At 40.1% G+C, this 17,800-nt stretch overlaps 1 protein-coding gene across 1 annotated transcript in view; it reads left to right on the forward strand.

The window, feature by feature from the left end:
- Positions 1-17,497, forward strand: part of SLC22A16 (solute carrier family 22 member 16) — a 32,874-nt gene extending 15,377 nt beyond the window's left edge. Inside the window, exons 2-8 of the mRNA XM_020801358.3 lie at positions 420-896; positions 6,479-6,596; positions 8,390-8,936; positions 11,385-11,512; positions 11,986-12,095; positions 12,210-12,309; positions 14,248-17,497. Coding sequence (XP_020657017.3) covers positions 420-896; positions 6,479-6,596; positions 8,390-8,936; positions 11,385-11,512; positions 11,986-12,095; positions 12,210-12,309; positions 14,248-14,466 — 1,699 coding nt within the window. The 3' untranslated portion in view covers positions 14,467-17,497. The remainder of the gene's footprint in view (positions 1-419; positions 897-6,478; positions 6,597-8,389; positions 8,937-11,384; positions 11,513-11,985; positions 12,096-12,209; positions 12,310-14,247) is intronic.
- Positions 17,498-17,800: the final 303 nt, after the last annotated feature.

Raw genomic sequence — 17,800 nt, forward strand, 5'->3', positions numbered from 1 at the left:
GTCGTCTTATATGCCGGCAAATACTGTAATTTGTTTATTTGTAGCCATTTTCCTTTTACCTTCATGCTTCCATATATCAAAGCTATTGTGGATACAATTTCTTATCGGTACTAGGAGATCAGATTGCAAATTTCTGTCTAATGTTGAATTTACTCAGAGATTGCAGACAAAATTGGCATGTATTAGCTTTAACCCTAGATCTGAAAAATTGGGTGTAACAATGGCATACCATAAATTAAAGATCATATCAACACCCTCATGGCTTAAAGTTTTTTTACTGACCTGCCATCATTGAGGTAAGTTCCTGTGAAATGAATGCATTTCTCTGAAATAAGTAGATGAATAAATACACTTAAAATAGCAAGGCATAATTGTAATAGTTAATATATTGATAATGGGTTATCTATCTTCCTTTCCAGGTATCAGGCATGGGTGTATTTTGCATCTGTATTTCAGTCTATTTCTTGTGGCATTCACTACTTGGCCTCTGTCTTCTTGGCTGTTACACCAAAGTTTGTGTGTCGTGCTCCTGGAAATGTGAGTAGTGTCCTCATTGACAATTCATCTAGTTCAAGAATAGAAGATGCATGGGCACTCTGGACATCAACAGAAAGCTATATCTTGGTCCAGCTAGCAAATGGAGATGTTTGGGAACTTAATCGGTGCAGCAGGACCAAACGAGAAGACACTTCGGAATTCACCTATGCATACAGTGGCAATAAAACTGATTTCCCATGTGTTGATGGATTCACCTATGATCACAGCAAATGGCAGAGCACTATTGTGACAGAATGGGACTTGGTATGTCAACACGAGTGGCTTGCCAAACTCACACAGCCCACATTTATGATGGGAGTCCTTCTCGGAGCTGTGATCTTTGGAGATCTTGCTGACAGGTACAGTAGTAAATTTGTCTAAACTAGTTTAAGAGACTTAGATTCAAATTCTTATGTATGCTTCCCAGGATTCCTTGATATTTATTGCATGCCATCAAGTCAGTTCTGATGTATGCTGAATCTGAGGCCTCACTTAAGCCAGGCCCTTTGCTACTAGTTGTGCAACATAAGCATGTTATTGCAACACCCACTTCAATATATAGATACTTGATATCTTCACCCAGTTTCTGCAGGCAAAATAACCTGCTTTAAGGAAGATGCCAGGCATTCAGAACAGTGTATGAATAAATTCTTTCTGCCTGCTCCATGTCACCTCGAACAGCTCTAAGTTCACTGAACTCATCCTTCTTACTGCTGTCAGGAGAGCCAACAGCTGTAGATTTTTCAAGCAGGTGAGCCAATCTGTATATAGCAGGAGACAACATAGGGTGGTAGTAGTAGTAGTGGATGACCTTCCATCCCAAAAGCATAAGCATGCTGACTCTGCGAATAAACAAAGGATATCAAATGAGCAAAGCGTAGCCATGGAATACCACATTGACGTTCTGTTACTGTTTACTCAATCTCCAATACCCTAGTCAAAATGTAGCGGGGAAAGGGGTGTGTGTGTGTGTGTGTGTGTGTGTGTGTGTGTGTGTGTGTGTGTGTGTGTGTGTGTGTGTGTGTGTGTGTGTGTGTGTGTGTGTGTGTGTGTGTGTGTGTGTGTGTGTGTGTGTGTGTGTGTGTGTGTGTGTGTGTGTGTGTGTGTGTGTGTGAGAGAGAGAGAGAGAGAGAGAGAGAGAGAGAGAGAGAGAGAGAGAAAGAGAGATCATAGCAAAAACTCCAAGGTCTTGAAAAGGCTATCTGTGACCCCCACCCCCAGAAAAACACCTTGTGACCCCTAGGTTGGGAGACACGGTGTTAGATGCTATGTGACTATAACACTCTCTCTTTGTCCTTTCTGTTTGTGATTACAGACAAATGCAACCTTTTTTAAAAACCACTCTTTAAAATCACTCAATCTGTTTGGCTGATTTAGGCTTAAATAATTGCCGCTAACACCAGCCTTCTCCACTATATCCTATAACGGGAAGAGCAATATACAGCTTAATGGAGGATCAGGTTATGGATCTGTGGATGGTCTGCAGATACAGGAGATTGAGAACAGGAAGCAAACAACGCAGCTCCTTCCTTCGGGGATAAACAGGAAAGGGGACCTACTGACTTAAACCAAAGGGCCATTATAATTGGCTCTCTGTGACTAAAATGAAATCTACTTGGTTTTTTTCACCCACCCTCATGATTGCTTAGTAAAACATGCAGTTCTGACTGTCCCTATATTGTAGCTGTTACCACGTAACACAGAACAACGTCTGGGTCATGAGAACTGTAAGCATGCTAAATTCATTAAGTTGTCATTCAGCTTGCTTGTTTAAGTCACTTCAGTTTTTTTATGGGCACAACATTTCTGCTTCTAGCAAATATATATGGATTTTATCCTTGAGAGAAAATAAACTGGTCTTCACTACATGGACATTAGAATCTAAACATGTTTATTGAAATATATTCTTGCATTAGCTTAAGTACTATGCATTTTTATAATAAGTGCAGCCTGTCTATCCCATGGATTGAGGACGAGCAACTGCTACTGTGTATGACCTTGCCATAGTCAAGCATATTAAAAAAAATACTAAGATTGGAATGAGAGAAATCAATTACGAACTTTCCCTTACTGAATTCAAATGAGATGCAGAAGTGCTTAGAAGTGGTTTGACTATTATTTATTTATAAATAAATACTCACACATTCAAGTAGGTGGAATAACACTTATCTCATGCTTAGAGTACTTTTGATTTAGAACTCTGGGAATCTCCGACCTGGCATGGGGGACTTTGGTGGATTTGTCAGGAGACCCCTGCCATTATAGTGACTCCAATGACATCTGCTCTTTTTTAAAAAAACTGGAATTAGTATCAACGTCTCTTTCCTTAGTGATAAACAGACTGTGCCCCCATTCAGTGCTCTACGCATTCCTTGTCAGATCATACCATAAATAGTATCAGTAACTTTGGTACACAGGGAAGGACATGTTTAAAAATCAAAGAAAGAATTGAAGCCTCAAAAGAATTTAAGCATCAAATTATTGGTGCTGGAAACCAAGCCCTATGAGGAAAGATTGAAGGAAATGGATTACAGTGGTGCCTCGACATACAGACTCCATTGATTCTGGAACTCCGGTCCTAACTCGAAATGGTCATAAGTTGAAGCACCATTTCCCATAGGAATGCAGTGAAATACAATTAATCCATTCCGGCCGAAGAAAAAACACAAAAACACCACCACCACCAAATGCAAGACCCATCAGAAACACGATTAATCCGTTCCGGTGGAAGGAGAACAAACCATGCAAGACCCTTTGGAAATGCAAAAAAGCAAAGCAAAAAGCAGACAAACCATGCAAGATCCTTCGGAAATGCAAAAAAGCAAAACAGAAAGCAAACAAACCATGAAAGACTTTTCATAAATGCAAAAAAGCAAAGCAAAAAGCAAACAAACTCTGCAAGACCCATCACAGCATAGAAACATAATCTCACCACCCAGCCCAAAACCACACTGCAAAATCCACCCAGAACAATTTTTTAAAAGTAGAAAGCAGCACCTTATCAGGCAGTCCGAATCCTCCTCCAGTTGCATACTCTCTAACTGCTGGGGCGAAAGAACTACAAAGAAGCAGCCTCTTTGCTACCAATGGTTAGCAGTTTGAATTCCCCACCTTTTTTCCCTGCCTTTTTCTGGTTGTAACTCGAAGCTCTGGTCACAAGTAGAAGCAAAATTTTGCGGCTGGAGCTGGTTGTAACTCGAAATGGTCGTATGTTGGGACATTCATAAGTTGAGGCACCACTGAATAAGACTTAAGAAAAGAAGATGGGGTGTGTGTGATATGGTAGCACTCTTCAAATACTTGAAAGGTTGTCATACAGAAGAGGGATAGAATCTGTTCTCCATCATCCCAGAGTGCACACAGTAATGGTCTCAAGTTGCAAGATGCCAGATTTCGGTTGAAAATCAGGAAGAATGTCCTAACTGTTAGAGCAGCATGGCAATGGACCCAATTTTTTCAGGATGCGGTGAGTGCTCCAGTGATGGAGGCATTCAAGAGAAAGCTAAACAAACATCCGTCAGATATACTTTTATTTGGGTTTCTGCACTGAGGAAAGGGTTGGGCTTGGCCTTAGAAGCCCTTCCAACTCCATTATTCCATGATTTAATCATTTTGTAGGGAGAAGGAAAATTGCTGAGAAGCCTGGCTGTTTTGAATTTCCTTGACCTTAGCATCCACTCACAGCTTTGCTGTATCACTTATGTACACTCTCTTCCTTTCCTCTACCTTCTCTGATAAAGCACAGGAGGCTCCCCCCCTTTTTTCTACACTCCCTATTTGGAGCATATAGCCTCTCTCAGGATGGATGGTGATTTTAAAGAAGAAAAGGGAGAAATTGTGGATGTCTCAAAAGGTTCATGATATTGGCCTTGTCGTTTTCTCTTCTCCAGCTGATTGGGTAGCTGGTCATTGGTTTTGGTTCTATGGGGAGGAGAAATATCACCTCAGCTTGGAAAGAGAGATGTAATAAAAAAAGGGAATTATGCTGAGGGTAATATCTGATGTAATCTTCTGCCAGTGTGCAAATAAGATTATGTTGGATATTACCCTTGATGTATTTTCCTTTTTTATTGTAGTGGTCTTTTTGAACTTGTGTACATATTGTTGGTTACACCAGGACCCTTACAAAAGGTACATGTGTACAACAGTGGGCTAGTAGGCTGTAGAGCACAAATCTACCATGCCTATCTATTGGCATGAAGCCCCAATAATGACACGACTTCAGCAATAACTTTTGTTAGGACTACTGTAGTGTTACAAATGTGGCACAAACAGAGTGTGAGCTTTTGTGTTCTTCAAGATTCTTCACTGGGCAAGACGGTACAAATATTTAGGGGATTCTAAAAAGTTTAAGTTTTGTGTTTTTGTCTGTTATGTGTCTTTCCCTGTAGTTGCAAGATGTCAAATTGCTAATTCAGCAATGAGAAAAGGGGTTGATGGATCCATTTGCAGCTTGCTGAGATGCACACTCAATGGAGTCTCTCCATCCTCTGCTGACCAGAAGACTGGCTGTAAATTGATACTTCAGTAACTTTTCTCTTCACAGAGCCCGACTTCTACATCTTGCAGCTACAGAAAGACACCCAGTGGTCAACACATCAGGCCCAGTCTTTTTTATACCACCGTGCCTGAAAAGGAGTTCTCAGAAAGACAAAAGTATGTACCCCCTCTGCCTTTGTCAACCTTTTTGTGGTCCTAATAAAATATTTTGCTGAATTTTGTAAAAAGATGGCGGGTGCTTTCAAATGTGGCTATTTTGGAGGAAGTGGGCAATTGGGATTTGAATTCTATTTTCACTCAAGGAGCGGGATTGGCATTCTCAGAGCAGAAAGTGCCAGTGATCTATTCAGTACTGACATGGTTCCACTGCAAGGACTGAAATCATGACTGAAATCCTGTATGTTCTAGCATCATATAAAGTTATGTCAATGGAAGCTTGCTGGGTGTTACACCTAGGTAACCAGCATGATACAATTAGGTTATGCAGTTTATTGCACAACTCCTGTTTGGCCAATTGGGCAGTATGCATCTGGAAGTGCTTTGTGAATAGTACTTCTGTTCTGTCACTTCCCCCCCCCCCCAACACTGCCACAGCTTCACATTGTGCATACAGAGCTTCACAACAGTATTTCATCCAATCTGTGCTGGCTTTTCAGCAGTGAGAACCATATGCATGGACTCTGATGGTATCTGCAGTAGAACAGCCTCCTCTAGCATAGCATCTGTGCATTATATCCGTGGGTGTGTTTGACTGTGACTATTCCTAGTCATTGATGGTGTTGGCTGGGGAAGATAGTGATTCTAGTCAAACATATCTGTGGGCTCCCCAAAGGGAAAGCTGCATTAAGACACAGGTAGAAGCTGCTTCTGGATCAAAAGTGCTTATGCTTCCAAGAAAAAACATAAGCCAGCAAGTTAGCCCATAAAAAATAGACTGCACATCATGTGGTTTACAAGCACTGGATGGTTTATATTTGGCATTGCCATGGCATTCAAAAAATTATTTACATTAGTTTTGTGATTGTTTCATTTTCTCCTGTAGTCTACAGTATATTATATACTATATCTTCTATATTGTTACAGTATATCAATCAATATAGTCAAAGGTAGGAGGAGTAACAACTAGAGATGCAGACAAAAGAGCTGATTACATTTGCTTTAATCTATGCTAAAAAATAATACATAAAACATAGTGTGGGTGTATGACCTGGAAATAAGAGGGAACAATAACAGTCTGTGTTCTATTCCAGGTCTTTAGATTTTCCCTATGCTGCTCTAGAGTTTATATATATATATTATATATATAATATATAATATTGTATTGGTTGGACCTCCTTGTTTCTCTTCAATATATGCAATGAACCCTCTTTTGCAAGTGCTTTTCTAATGCAGTTCTTGAAATATTTATTACTACAGTTTATTTTCTTAATGCATTTTACAGAATGGGGAGGCGACACATCATGTGGTTCACAAGCACTGGACAGTTTATATTTGGCATTGCTGTGGCATTCACATTTAACTATATTAGTTTTGTGATTGTCCGTTTTCTTCTAGCTATGGTAAGTGCCCAAGCTTATCCCACTTTTTCCAATCTCCTTCTTCTAGCTGCAGTTGCTATCTCAGTTAAGCCAGAGCACTTGATATAAACCAAACTGAGTTTACTGGGATTTCACTGGCACTGAAATTACTTGAACCAAGTGTTTCATGTGAAGACTACAATCCAGAAGTTTAGGAATACTGCTCACTACTTTATATCAGTTGGCCTATATGTATAGGTATGTGTGTGACTGTCTCATGCATGTACACTGCATAAATGCACGTGTGTGTGTGTGTGTGTGTGTGTGCGCGCACACACACACACACACACACATACAGACACACAGAGGCACAATCTAGTCAAATTTAAGCATATTGAATTCTCATTGATTTAAGATGCGACAGTTTAGCATGTTTGTTCTCCCGCCTTTCTTCAATCAGTGCAGTTTAACCACTTGGGGGGGTCCTTAACTTACGAATGGACCTTGACTTACGAACGGCCCTACTTGCGAACTTTTCGGGTTACAAGCCCGATCTCATCACAAGTAGTAAACCCTAATTGCGAACGTGGATCGGGTTACAAACCCAAAAGGCAGGGAGAAAGGGCGGGAAATTCGAATTTCCTGCCCTTCCTCCCTGCCTTTGGAGCTTTCAAAAGCTGAAACCTCCAAAGCTGAAACCTCCAAAGCCAAAAGGCAGGGAGAAAGCACGGGAAGTTCGAACTCCCCACGCTTTCTCCCTGCCTTTTTGGCTTCGTAACCAGCGGGCCAAAAGCAAGCCGGCTTTTCCTTGTTTGGAAAAGCAAGCCGGCTGGCCAGGGAGAGATCGGCTCCCTCCTTTCACCCGATGCTGAGTCCCCTTCGCGCTGGGCTGAGGTCAGCCCGGCGCAAAGGGAACTCACCATCAGTGCATGGAGGGAGCCGATTTCCCCCTGGCCGCCCAGCTTGCTTCTCGTTTGGAAAAGCAAGCCAGCTGGCCAGGGAGAGATCGGCTCCCTACATGGGACTTGCTCGTTTTATTTTTATTTTTGTATTTATTAATTTTTTTGAAATGCTGGAACGGATTAATTCTGTTCCCATGCATTTCAATGGGAAATGGTAGGTCGATTTACGAACTTTCCGAGGTACGAACGTCCTTCCAGAACGGATTATGTTCGTAAGTCGAGAGCCCACTGTACAGTATATTTCTGTAAATGCATGTTTCACTCACATTATACATAATTATATATGTTTCTGTCCCATATTACTTTAAATGATTCAGGGCAGTGACAGGAGTTATTGTACAGTATTTATTATTGTCTCCTTCCCTTTCCCCACTTAATAAAGTTATGAGATAAACTAAGTTGGGGAGAAAGTGATTTGGCCCAGCTTGCTTGTTTGCTTCTTGACTGACTGACTGACTTGCTTGCTTACTTACTTACTGCCCATCTAACCAATGGTCACTGGGTGGTTTACAACAATCATAAAATATGAAAACAACATAATTAAAACACAAGTAAATTAAATAAATAAAGTTAATGAAATTGTTGGCCAAAAGGAATTTTATTGTATATTATTAATTAATTTCTATCCCATCTTTTTCACACAGTTGAGACCCAGATCCATACGGTCCAAGTCTATATATTTTGACACACTAGCACTTTGACTGGATCAAATCCAGTTCTTGGATCATGACTTCCCTCTTAGTCACAGATTTCATGAAATTCTGAACATCTGCAAGCCTTGAAGAACTGATCAACTATTTTTGTTTCTGCAACAAATGAGGCCTGGACTGAAACCATGTTCTTTTCTTTTTCTGTTTCTTTTTCCCCTCTCAGGTTTCCAGTGGCTATCTGGTTGTAGTGTTTGTTTATGTGACTGAATATATTGGCATAAAGGCTCGTACGTGGGCATCCATGCACGTCCATGCATTTTTTGCAGTGGGGATCATGGTGGTGGCCCTGGTAGGCTACTTGGCACAGACCTGGTGGGTCTACCAGATCTGTCTTTCCATAGCAACTCTCCCCTTTCTCTTGTGTTGCTGGACACTCCCAGAGACGCCTTTCTGGCTGCTCACAGAGGGAAGATATGAAGAAGCACAAAAAGTAATTAACACAATGGCAAGATGGAATAAAATAAGCAGTCCTTGTAAAATTTCTGAACTGTGTTCAGTCCAGGATGATCTTGTCAATAGCAGAATGGGTGATAATGACAATTCTCCTGTGAAGAAGCACAACATCTTAGATCTGTTTCGTAACTGGCACATTGCAAGAAGGACGATTACAGTCTGGCTGGTTTGGTTCACTGGGAGTTTAGGATATTATGTGTTCTCCCTCAGTTCCGTGAATCTTGGAGGCAATGAATATTTAAATCTATTTCTCATAGGTAAATATTATTTGATGTAACTTTTTGTACTTGCAACAAAAATACAAGCATATCTTTTCTTTTCTGTTCAATAATGTTTAGTAATTGTCACTCTCACAATTTATTCCCAAACTTGGGTCCTCTTTTGTGCACACAAATTCCAGTCTGGTAGCCATTTCATAGCTCAGTGATTTAAATTTCTGGTTGTGAAGCTTGAGGTTAGAAGTTCAGTTTCTCACTGTGCATCCCAGAAGCCCCAGCCTGTGCAGCCTTGAGTAAGCTATCCAGTCCCAGGGTACCCCCAGAAGACAGGAATGTTAAAGCACTTATGAGTATTCTTTACCTGGAAAACCCTGAAAAGTGTCACCTCATCATTTGTCAGAAATGACTTGACAGCAGGCAATTATTATTATAGGAGCTATTTCACAGCCTGTCCTTCAGATAATGCTGGCTTCACATAGCTAGGTGTCAAGATAGGGAGAGTAGATGCCTCTTGGGATTTTCCAGCCCTTCTCCTAAATGTCCAGCTTTAGTACTTCTCTTGTATGTTTATTTGGGAAGCTATGAGAGGTTTGTAGGCAGTATTCCTTTCAGCTACCTTGTAGGCTGTTTTACAGTTAAATAACTTTAAATTTATTAGGGCTTCTCTATTTATTTTCTGGTGGTTGAAGCAGGCCAAGAGGGCTGGGGAGATTCTGGGAATTGTAGTTTTAAAAGTAATTTTTGTACATTTTGGTCTGTTTTGATTGCTTCTCTGCCACTTTAGATCCCTCACTACAAGAGGTTTCGCTCTGGGCCTGATGGCTATTTACATCTCTGACCGGGCCTCCCCTGTAATACAAGAACTATTTAGCAGAAAATTCTAGGGCCTTGTCAGGGTACAGATCCTAGGATTCCATATGATGGAGCCATGGCAGTTAAAAGTATCAGACTCCCATAAACTCTGTGATGTAGGTTATATGGTCAACACTGATATAAGGCCGACAGGTTAATTACTGTGGAAGTTATTCTTCATGTAATTAACAAGGGAATTAAAGGTTTTTAGAAGGTGTATGCCAAACCCACTGGAAATGTGCAGCCAACTCTCTGAGGCATGGATGAGCCAAAATGAAGCATGTGTGCTTCACTCTGACTGGATTGTGCTGACTGTTAAGATATACAGTGGTGCCTCGCTTAACGAGCGCCTCGCTGAGCGATGAAATCGCTTAACGAGGTGCTCTGGGCCATCGCTGGAGCATTCGCTCAGCGATGGCCCCTATGGGGATTTTTCGCTTTGCGATATTCGCTAAGCGTTTCGCTTAGCAAATATCGCATAACGAAGCCGGGAGAACAGCTGATCGGCGGTTCCAAAATGGCCACCGGAAGGTCCGCACCGCATTTTCGCGCCCTGCCCTCGCTTACCGAGGGCGCGAAAATGGCGGCGCTATGGGACAACATCGCTTAACGGTGAGTTTTAAAGCCATAGGAACGCATTGAACAAAGTTCAATGCGTTTCTATGGCTTTTTAATTCCCGTTTAGCGATGTTTTCGCATAGCGAAGGTTAATCCGAAACGGATTAACCTCGCTATGCGAGGCACCACTGTATTTAGAGCATGATGTCAGCCACGAACACTCCACTCATTCACAGTTCTTAGGCTTTCTTTAAACATGATGAATTAGCCTGTAGCACAGCAAAGATTTACACAACAATAAATATGTTGCATACATGAACGTAGCCTTTTGCGCCCCCCCCCCCCCAAGTATAATATAAAAATATTTCAGGATCTATGCATGGTGGTTGCCATGGGATGACCTGGGAAAGATATTTACTATAAAAGCTTGTGTTTATGTATACTTTTCCTAAGTGCTAAATATATATTTTACATTTATTGTCTTTAATAGTCTGTGCAATTCTGTAAGATGAATTAAGTCTTGCTGAGCCTATATTGCAGATGTTTGGGACTGAGGCATAAATGCTTGACTATGTAAAACCACACTGAATTTTTGAGATTCATTAGGCTCCTTCTGTAACTATTTTAGAGGAAGCTGAAGACAGAGCTTTGTAAAGAAGGTTAAGAGACATCCTTCCCTGAGTTTATAGTGGGGTTTGGTTTTATTCCATCCTAACTGCTATCATTAGTGTTCGAGGGTTTATCTTAGGCTTTTAATTTTTCAAATGTTTAGTTCTTTGTTATTGGGGTGTTTGGGACTGGGTATGGATGGGGTGGGTTATAGCTATTGTTAGTCATCCAGAATAGTGCATGGCATTAAATTGGCTGGTATAGAAATGTATGAAATAAATAAATAAAATAAATTGAGTCAAGTGTGATTTGGTTCCTTGTACAACCCTATGCACCTGCTATACTTTGCCAGATCCTTGTACTGTACTTTGAAAAAGATTTTTTTATATAGAGCATACTTAAGTGATGTGGAAGCAAGATATTGTTTTGTATTTTTTGACATTTAAATGTTGAATTCTCTAATGGCAGGTGCTGTGGAACTTCCTGCATATATCATCGCATGCATAGGAATGGACAAACTGGGACGTAGGAATACACTGATTCCATTCCTCATATCAAGTGCAGTGATTTGTGCTGTGGTGATGCTGATACCTCAAGTGAGTGGTTCACACCTGGAGACACGTTTGTGATGATACGAGTCTTGTGCTGATGTGGGAACAGGGACACCCAAGAGCCAGTCAGTTTAGCAATGGCGTGCACGGTGTTGATTGTCAGCTCCAATTCAGTCAGAGAAGGTTACCAATACACATTCAGTGTAAATGACTCTACCACTCATACCTAGCTCGCTGGGGGAGGCAGTGTATAGCTAGCATAATTAAATTGTAAATCACCCAGAGAAATGTTTTAAGCACTATAGGGCAGTATAAGCAGCACACTTTGCTTTGCTTTACTGGTTGCTGCGGTTAAAAACACAAATACCCACCCTGGCCCAGAAAGACATAAATAATAAGATCTAGACCAAAAGAGTAAAGATCCAAATAATCCAAACTATTAAAGAATCCTAGATGCAATCAAAATTCTAGACAAGTGATCATTCTCCTCTTTCTAAATTCTGTTTTTCTCCTGACAGGATTTCAATATTCTAACTGTTTTAGCAAATATGGCTGGAAAGTTTGCAATAGGTGTTGCCTTTGGCCTGATTTATCTGTACACAGCAGAATTATATCCAACAGTTGCACGGTAAGGTAAACATATTTTCCTTTTAACTAGAATCGGGATCCCTAGCTTTGCTATGAGAAAATGTTTTCTGGTACAGCAGCATCCATTTAAAATGATGGTCTTTTTATTGTTCAGATCCCTTGCTGTTGGGAGTGGGAGCATGATGTGCCGAGTAGGGAGTGTCGTAGCACCATTTTGTGTCTACTTGTCAAGTGTTTGGATCTACATGCCACAGGTAAGTGCCCCGTCTAGAAAAGCACCACTGAACTGAGTGTACCAGTAATGTAGTACAGTGGTGCCCCACTAGACGCTTACCCCGCATGACAACGAAATCGCTTGATGATGACTTTTTTGTGATTGCTATAGCGATGTTTCCTATGGGGGATTTTCGTTTAACGATGATTAGGTCTGTGCTTCGCGAACCGATTGTTCGCAAGACAACGATTTAAAACAGCTGATTGGCGGTTCGCAAAATGGCTCCCCGCTGTTTTCCGGACCGATTTTCACAAGACAGCGATCGCAAAATGGCTGCCCTATGGAGGATCTTCGCAGGACGATCAAGTATTTCCCCCATTGGAACGCATTAACCGGTTTTCAATGCATTCCAATGGAAGGTTTTTTTTCCGGATGATGACAATTTTGCTGTACAGCGATTTTAACGGAACGGATTATCATCATCATGCACGGCACCACTGTAAATAGCTAAATGCAGGAGTCACCAAGTGCTGAGCTGGTCTGTCTTGAGACTTGAAGCTTTTGCTCCTGTATGTATCTTCTGTGTGAACTTCTTGTTGACTCCGTCAATGTAGCTTCTACTTTTGTTTCTTTCAATGTGTGATTCTAGTCACTGTATGGTAACATTGCTCAATGTTGGGACCACATTGTGCAAGTGATTTTAGAATTCAGTGCCTTAAGACTGTTAAGTTTTTGTTTAAAAGAAAGGACACATCTAGCTCGTGTAGCAAGACACATATTGACATTTGTGGCAAGGATCTGTATAATATCAGATACTCAAAAGTAACCTATTCATTAATTTTATTAGAGCATTTTTAACATATATATATATATATATATATATATCCATTTACATACATAAATATATAGACATAGATGGAGCTATAAATGAAAAAAAAAAACAAAATGGAGAAGCATATGTAAAATGGCAGATAAGAACTGGCAGCAATTTAAAAAAATATCCTAGTTAAACAATTTAAACAATGAATTAAGAATATGGACCCATGGCACAGAAAAGTTCAGAAACATCGGCCTTCTTGAAGGCATAGTTCCATCAAGAAGGCATAGTGCCACTCAGATGGACAGCCACCTGGATGATCTTGTGACACAAGCAAACTGATGTATAGGCAGGCACCCCACTCATTCCAACAATACACTGGGTTCACACGCTCATTATGCTCCATTCCTACACCAGGAAGAATGGTCTTGTAATGTAGTATTTTTTAATTCTGCTTCCTCCAGGTTAATTCATTGATGTTACTCTTGCATCGTTTTATTTATTTTTAGCCAGTTACTGTGTTGATCCATATTCTTTATCTTCCTTTTGCATTACTTTTTATGTGTGTCTGTACAAAACTTAGGATTTATTTATTTTATTTATTTATTTGATTTATACCCCGCCCATCTGGTATAAAAGGGCAAGAGAATAGTATAAGCCTTTCTTTATTAATATGAATGTTGCACAATTTAAAATTATGGATGTATATGAAATATAGGTAAAATTAAAAGTAATTAAAATATTAAGATAATTAATTTATTTTTGAATCAGAGGGGGCATAAAACTCTAGAATGCCTCTAAAAAATGAAATAAGTATAAAATATTACTGGTTACACCCCACCCAGTACCCACAGTGTATAGCTGTTAACACATGTTATGTTACTTTTGAAATGTGATTTTATTACCAAAAAGGAAACAAAATGTAACTCTTTTGTGAAAAATTCACTTTTGTTGGTTTCAAAAGAAACATTTTTCAAGCAGGGGTTTAGAAAAGCCAGTGAGAGGGGTGCTACTAGTAGATGTGAAATAACTTGTGAAAAATACAACTCTGGTTTCAGCTCAAACTTCCAATAACTTACCTCATCTCTGTCTTAGTAGTTGCTTCATTTTTTTGTTGCAATTAACATAACTCCTATGAATAAAAATCTGCTTTTCTTCTAGTTGATTGTTGGAATTATGGCCTTCATGAGTGGTGTGTTAACCCTGATGCTGCCAGAAACTCTTGGAAAATCGCTAACAAACACATGGGCAGAAGCTGCAGAACTAGATAATAAAGTCAACAAAGACAGTGGCTCAAGAAATTCTCTCCCAGTCCAGAGTGTTCCAGTACTGGAGAAAGTTGAAATGCTGAGCCGGGAGGCCCATGAGATTGATGCATAAAATTGTCCCTTTTGCTTTTGTTACTGTACATTGTATTTAGCTCCTTTATTTGTAACATCCAGTGGTTTTCAATATCCAACATCATGTATTCTGTGAACTGTAATCTGTGTGTCCTGCTGTGTTCTTAACAAGGGAAAAATAAGAGCTAGAGTACAGCCTTGTTGAAAATGTTTCTTTGAACTTTGCCAAGCATCTTGTTAACTGGCAGAGTAAGTAATGTTAATTTTTGAGAATAATTCCCTGAAAAACATTAGAAACCTTTTAATGTTTTTCTTTCTGATTTCCTGCTGCTTTTTCTGTCACTTTATTTTGAAACTCCCTGGCAATAACGTTTCAATTTTCAACAAGCAAGCACAGGAAGCCATGAATGTTCCTAGGCATTTAGATAAGGAAAACACACATATTGTTGCCATGATTTCTTAATTAAATGGATGGTGCAAAATTATATTTAATTATATCCTTTGTAAAAAAAAAATAACAACTAGTTCACTGCTTCTGATGAAACCAGTCTGAATTTCTATCATGAGCAGATAATATAAATACCTGAAAGTTAACGGAATTCTATGTACAGCGGGGTCTTGACTTGAGAACTTAATCCGTATTGGAAGTCAAAAAGTCTGTAGGTCAAGTCTCCATTGACCTACAGTGCATTGAAAAACGATTAATCCCGTAACAGGCCGTTTTTGTTCCATTTTGGTTTTTTTCTGGTCTGTAAGTCAATTCTCAGGCTGCAAGTCAAACCTAAATTTTGCGGCCAGAGAAGTCTGTAACTCAAAAAGTCTGTAAGTCAAGCCGTCTGTAAGTCAAGGATCCACTGTAACTGAAAGAAAAGAGTGCTATCTGACTGTCTGCAAGCTTAAGAATTTCTGTGTAGCAAAGATAGAATCAGATTATTCTGAACATCACACTCCAGAAAATTTCTGCTCTTTATTTCCCTGTACAATGCCTGCTGAATACAGTATATTTCATTTTTAATGAAATGAATGAATATTTTCAATTAAAATATTTGACTTAATACAAATTTGAATATATTATTTCACTGAAGGTATCGAAATTTGTCCTCAAATACAACATATCTAATTCAGCCTCTAGATCAAGGGGTCATAAGGACTTTTAAGAGTCATTACACATAGTACTGTATGGAAAGGATTGTCAACATTATGGAAGAGAGAGAGAGACAGAGAGAGAGAGAGAGAATGGGAGAGGGGAAGTCAACTGTTTATGCTTTGTATTCGCAAAGGCTTTCACGGCTGGGATCAAATGGTTGTTGTGGGTTCTTTGGGCTCTTTGGCCGTGTTCTGAAGGTTGTTCTTCCTAACGCTTCGCCAGTCTCTGTGGCCGGCATCTTCAGAGGACAGCACATATGTTTATGCTTTGTTGTTACATTTTGGGGGTCATAAGAGTTATCCATGGATGTTGAACGACACGGGTCCAGCACCTCTAATCCTAGTGTTGATGAAGGGAGAAGTGTGTATAAATTACTCATCTCACTCACTCATTTTGCTTTATTCTTTTTTTATTTATATAGCACCTTTCTTCCCATAGGGCACTCAAGTGAGTTCAGAGTCTATTAAAACAACACAATAGGCACAATTAGAAACATTCTAAAACATAATATCCAAAAACATTTAAACATATAACAGTATTAAAAAGTTAATATAAATGTTAATATAAAATATTAATATTGTTTTTAAAATGTAACAATATTAAAAACTTTTTAAAAATCCACCCACACAATCAATAACCGGAGCATCTTTATTACTCACATTTGCCTAAATCATTTACCAGTCTAACTAATGGTGGAAGGTCAAGAGTGAGGGTGCCAACCTGGCTTTCTGGGGTTGTGCATTACAGAACTTGGGAGCATCGACAGAAAAGGCCTTCACTTGCATCTAGAGCAAATCATTATTCTAGATATACATTTTGGCATACTCAGTGCAGGTCAGTCCTGAATGTAAATTCAGAAACTTTAAAATGTAGAATTATGTCAGGCCGATTCAAGGTTCTGGTGGGCCCTGGGCAAAATATATAATAGTGTCCCTCCCTTCCTCTTACCTCCCTCTCCCTTACCTAAAGAGGTCACACAACATGAACGATGTAAGTAAAAACAAACAAACAAAAACCACACACAGTTCTGGCTCCAGGAATTAATATTGGCAGGTAAGCTATATTCCTCCAATAAGAGAATTGTACAAACACACCATTTTAATGCATAAACTTGGCATATTGTGCCAATGAGCAGTAAATACATAATCTTGGTACATCATGCCAATGCCCTCTGTACCTCCAAACAGCCAACCTAGCAGTTTGAAAGCATGCAAATGTGCGGAGATGAAAAAGTACCACCTTGGTGGGAAGTTAGCAGCATTCCTGCCACATGACCATGGAAAGTGTCTACGGACAAATGCCCCTAGAGTCGGACACAACTGGACTTAATTGTCAAGGGGAACCTTTTCCTTTATCTTATGCATTCATTATGCACCCCGGGTAGGTGGGGCTCGTCAGCCATGGAAGGCAGCCCATCTAGGAGAAGGAAAACTCCGATTTCAAACCTCCACTGCCTTGTGGCTATATCCACTCATGGAATAGGCTTCAGGAGTTAACCTCGAGGCAAAATCCGGAGCTGGAGTCCCGAAGGCAGTTCGTGTCGTTCTGCCAACTCCTGCAACGTTGCTGGAACCAGTTGTATTCGCTCTTGCCTTTCCATTGGATCATTTCAGCGACGTGGAGAGGGGGGATCTGCTGCTTGGGTAACAGCCTATCCTCCTTATTACTTTACCCATGCTTCATGCTCTGGGGAGGACACTCCTTGATTCAGAGCATGTTACCATAGTCTCTCGAGACTGAAGGATGCCTATGACATTATGCACATTTACAGTGCTTTCTTCTGTTACATCTTTTCAGAACCAATTAAAACAATCACTTGCTTTAAAAAAAAGGATTTTCAGAACTGAATTTACATCATCCATGAGGTCAACATTGCAAACATTATGCAGAACATCTTCATCTCCTTTCATCAGTGCAGAATTCTTTAAAGAGTACAATAGGTCAAACGCCACGTCCCAAGAACCCCAGAGACAATCTTAGCCTAGATGCATCCAGAAAAAATCATGCTACAGTACCTAACAGAGCCTGATTTTCAACATCAGTATCTGCGCAAACGAATGACAAACAAGTCTTTTTCTGCTCCCTTAAAACAGCCTCATGTGCTTGAATAGCTAGCCCGGGGATGGGGAACCTGTGGCCTTCCCGAGGTGTTCAGATTCTAGTTCCCAACACTTTCAGACAGTTTTGTCAAACGGGCAAGGGCACAGGTTCCCCTTCTCTGGCACGG

The sequence above is a fragment of the Pogona vitticeps genome, chromosome 1, assembly GCF_051106095.1.
Source record: "Pogona vitticeps strain Pit_001003342236 chromosome 1, PviZW2.1, whole genome shotgun sequence".
Lineage (NCBI taxonomy): Eukaryota > Metazoa > Chordata > Lepidosauria > Squamata > Agamidae > Pogona > Pogona vitticeps.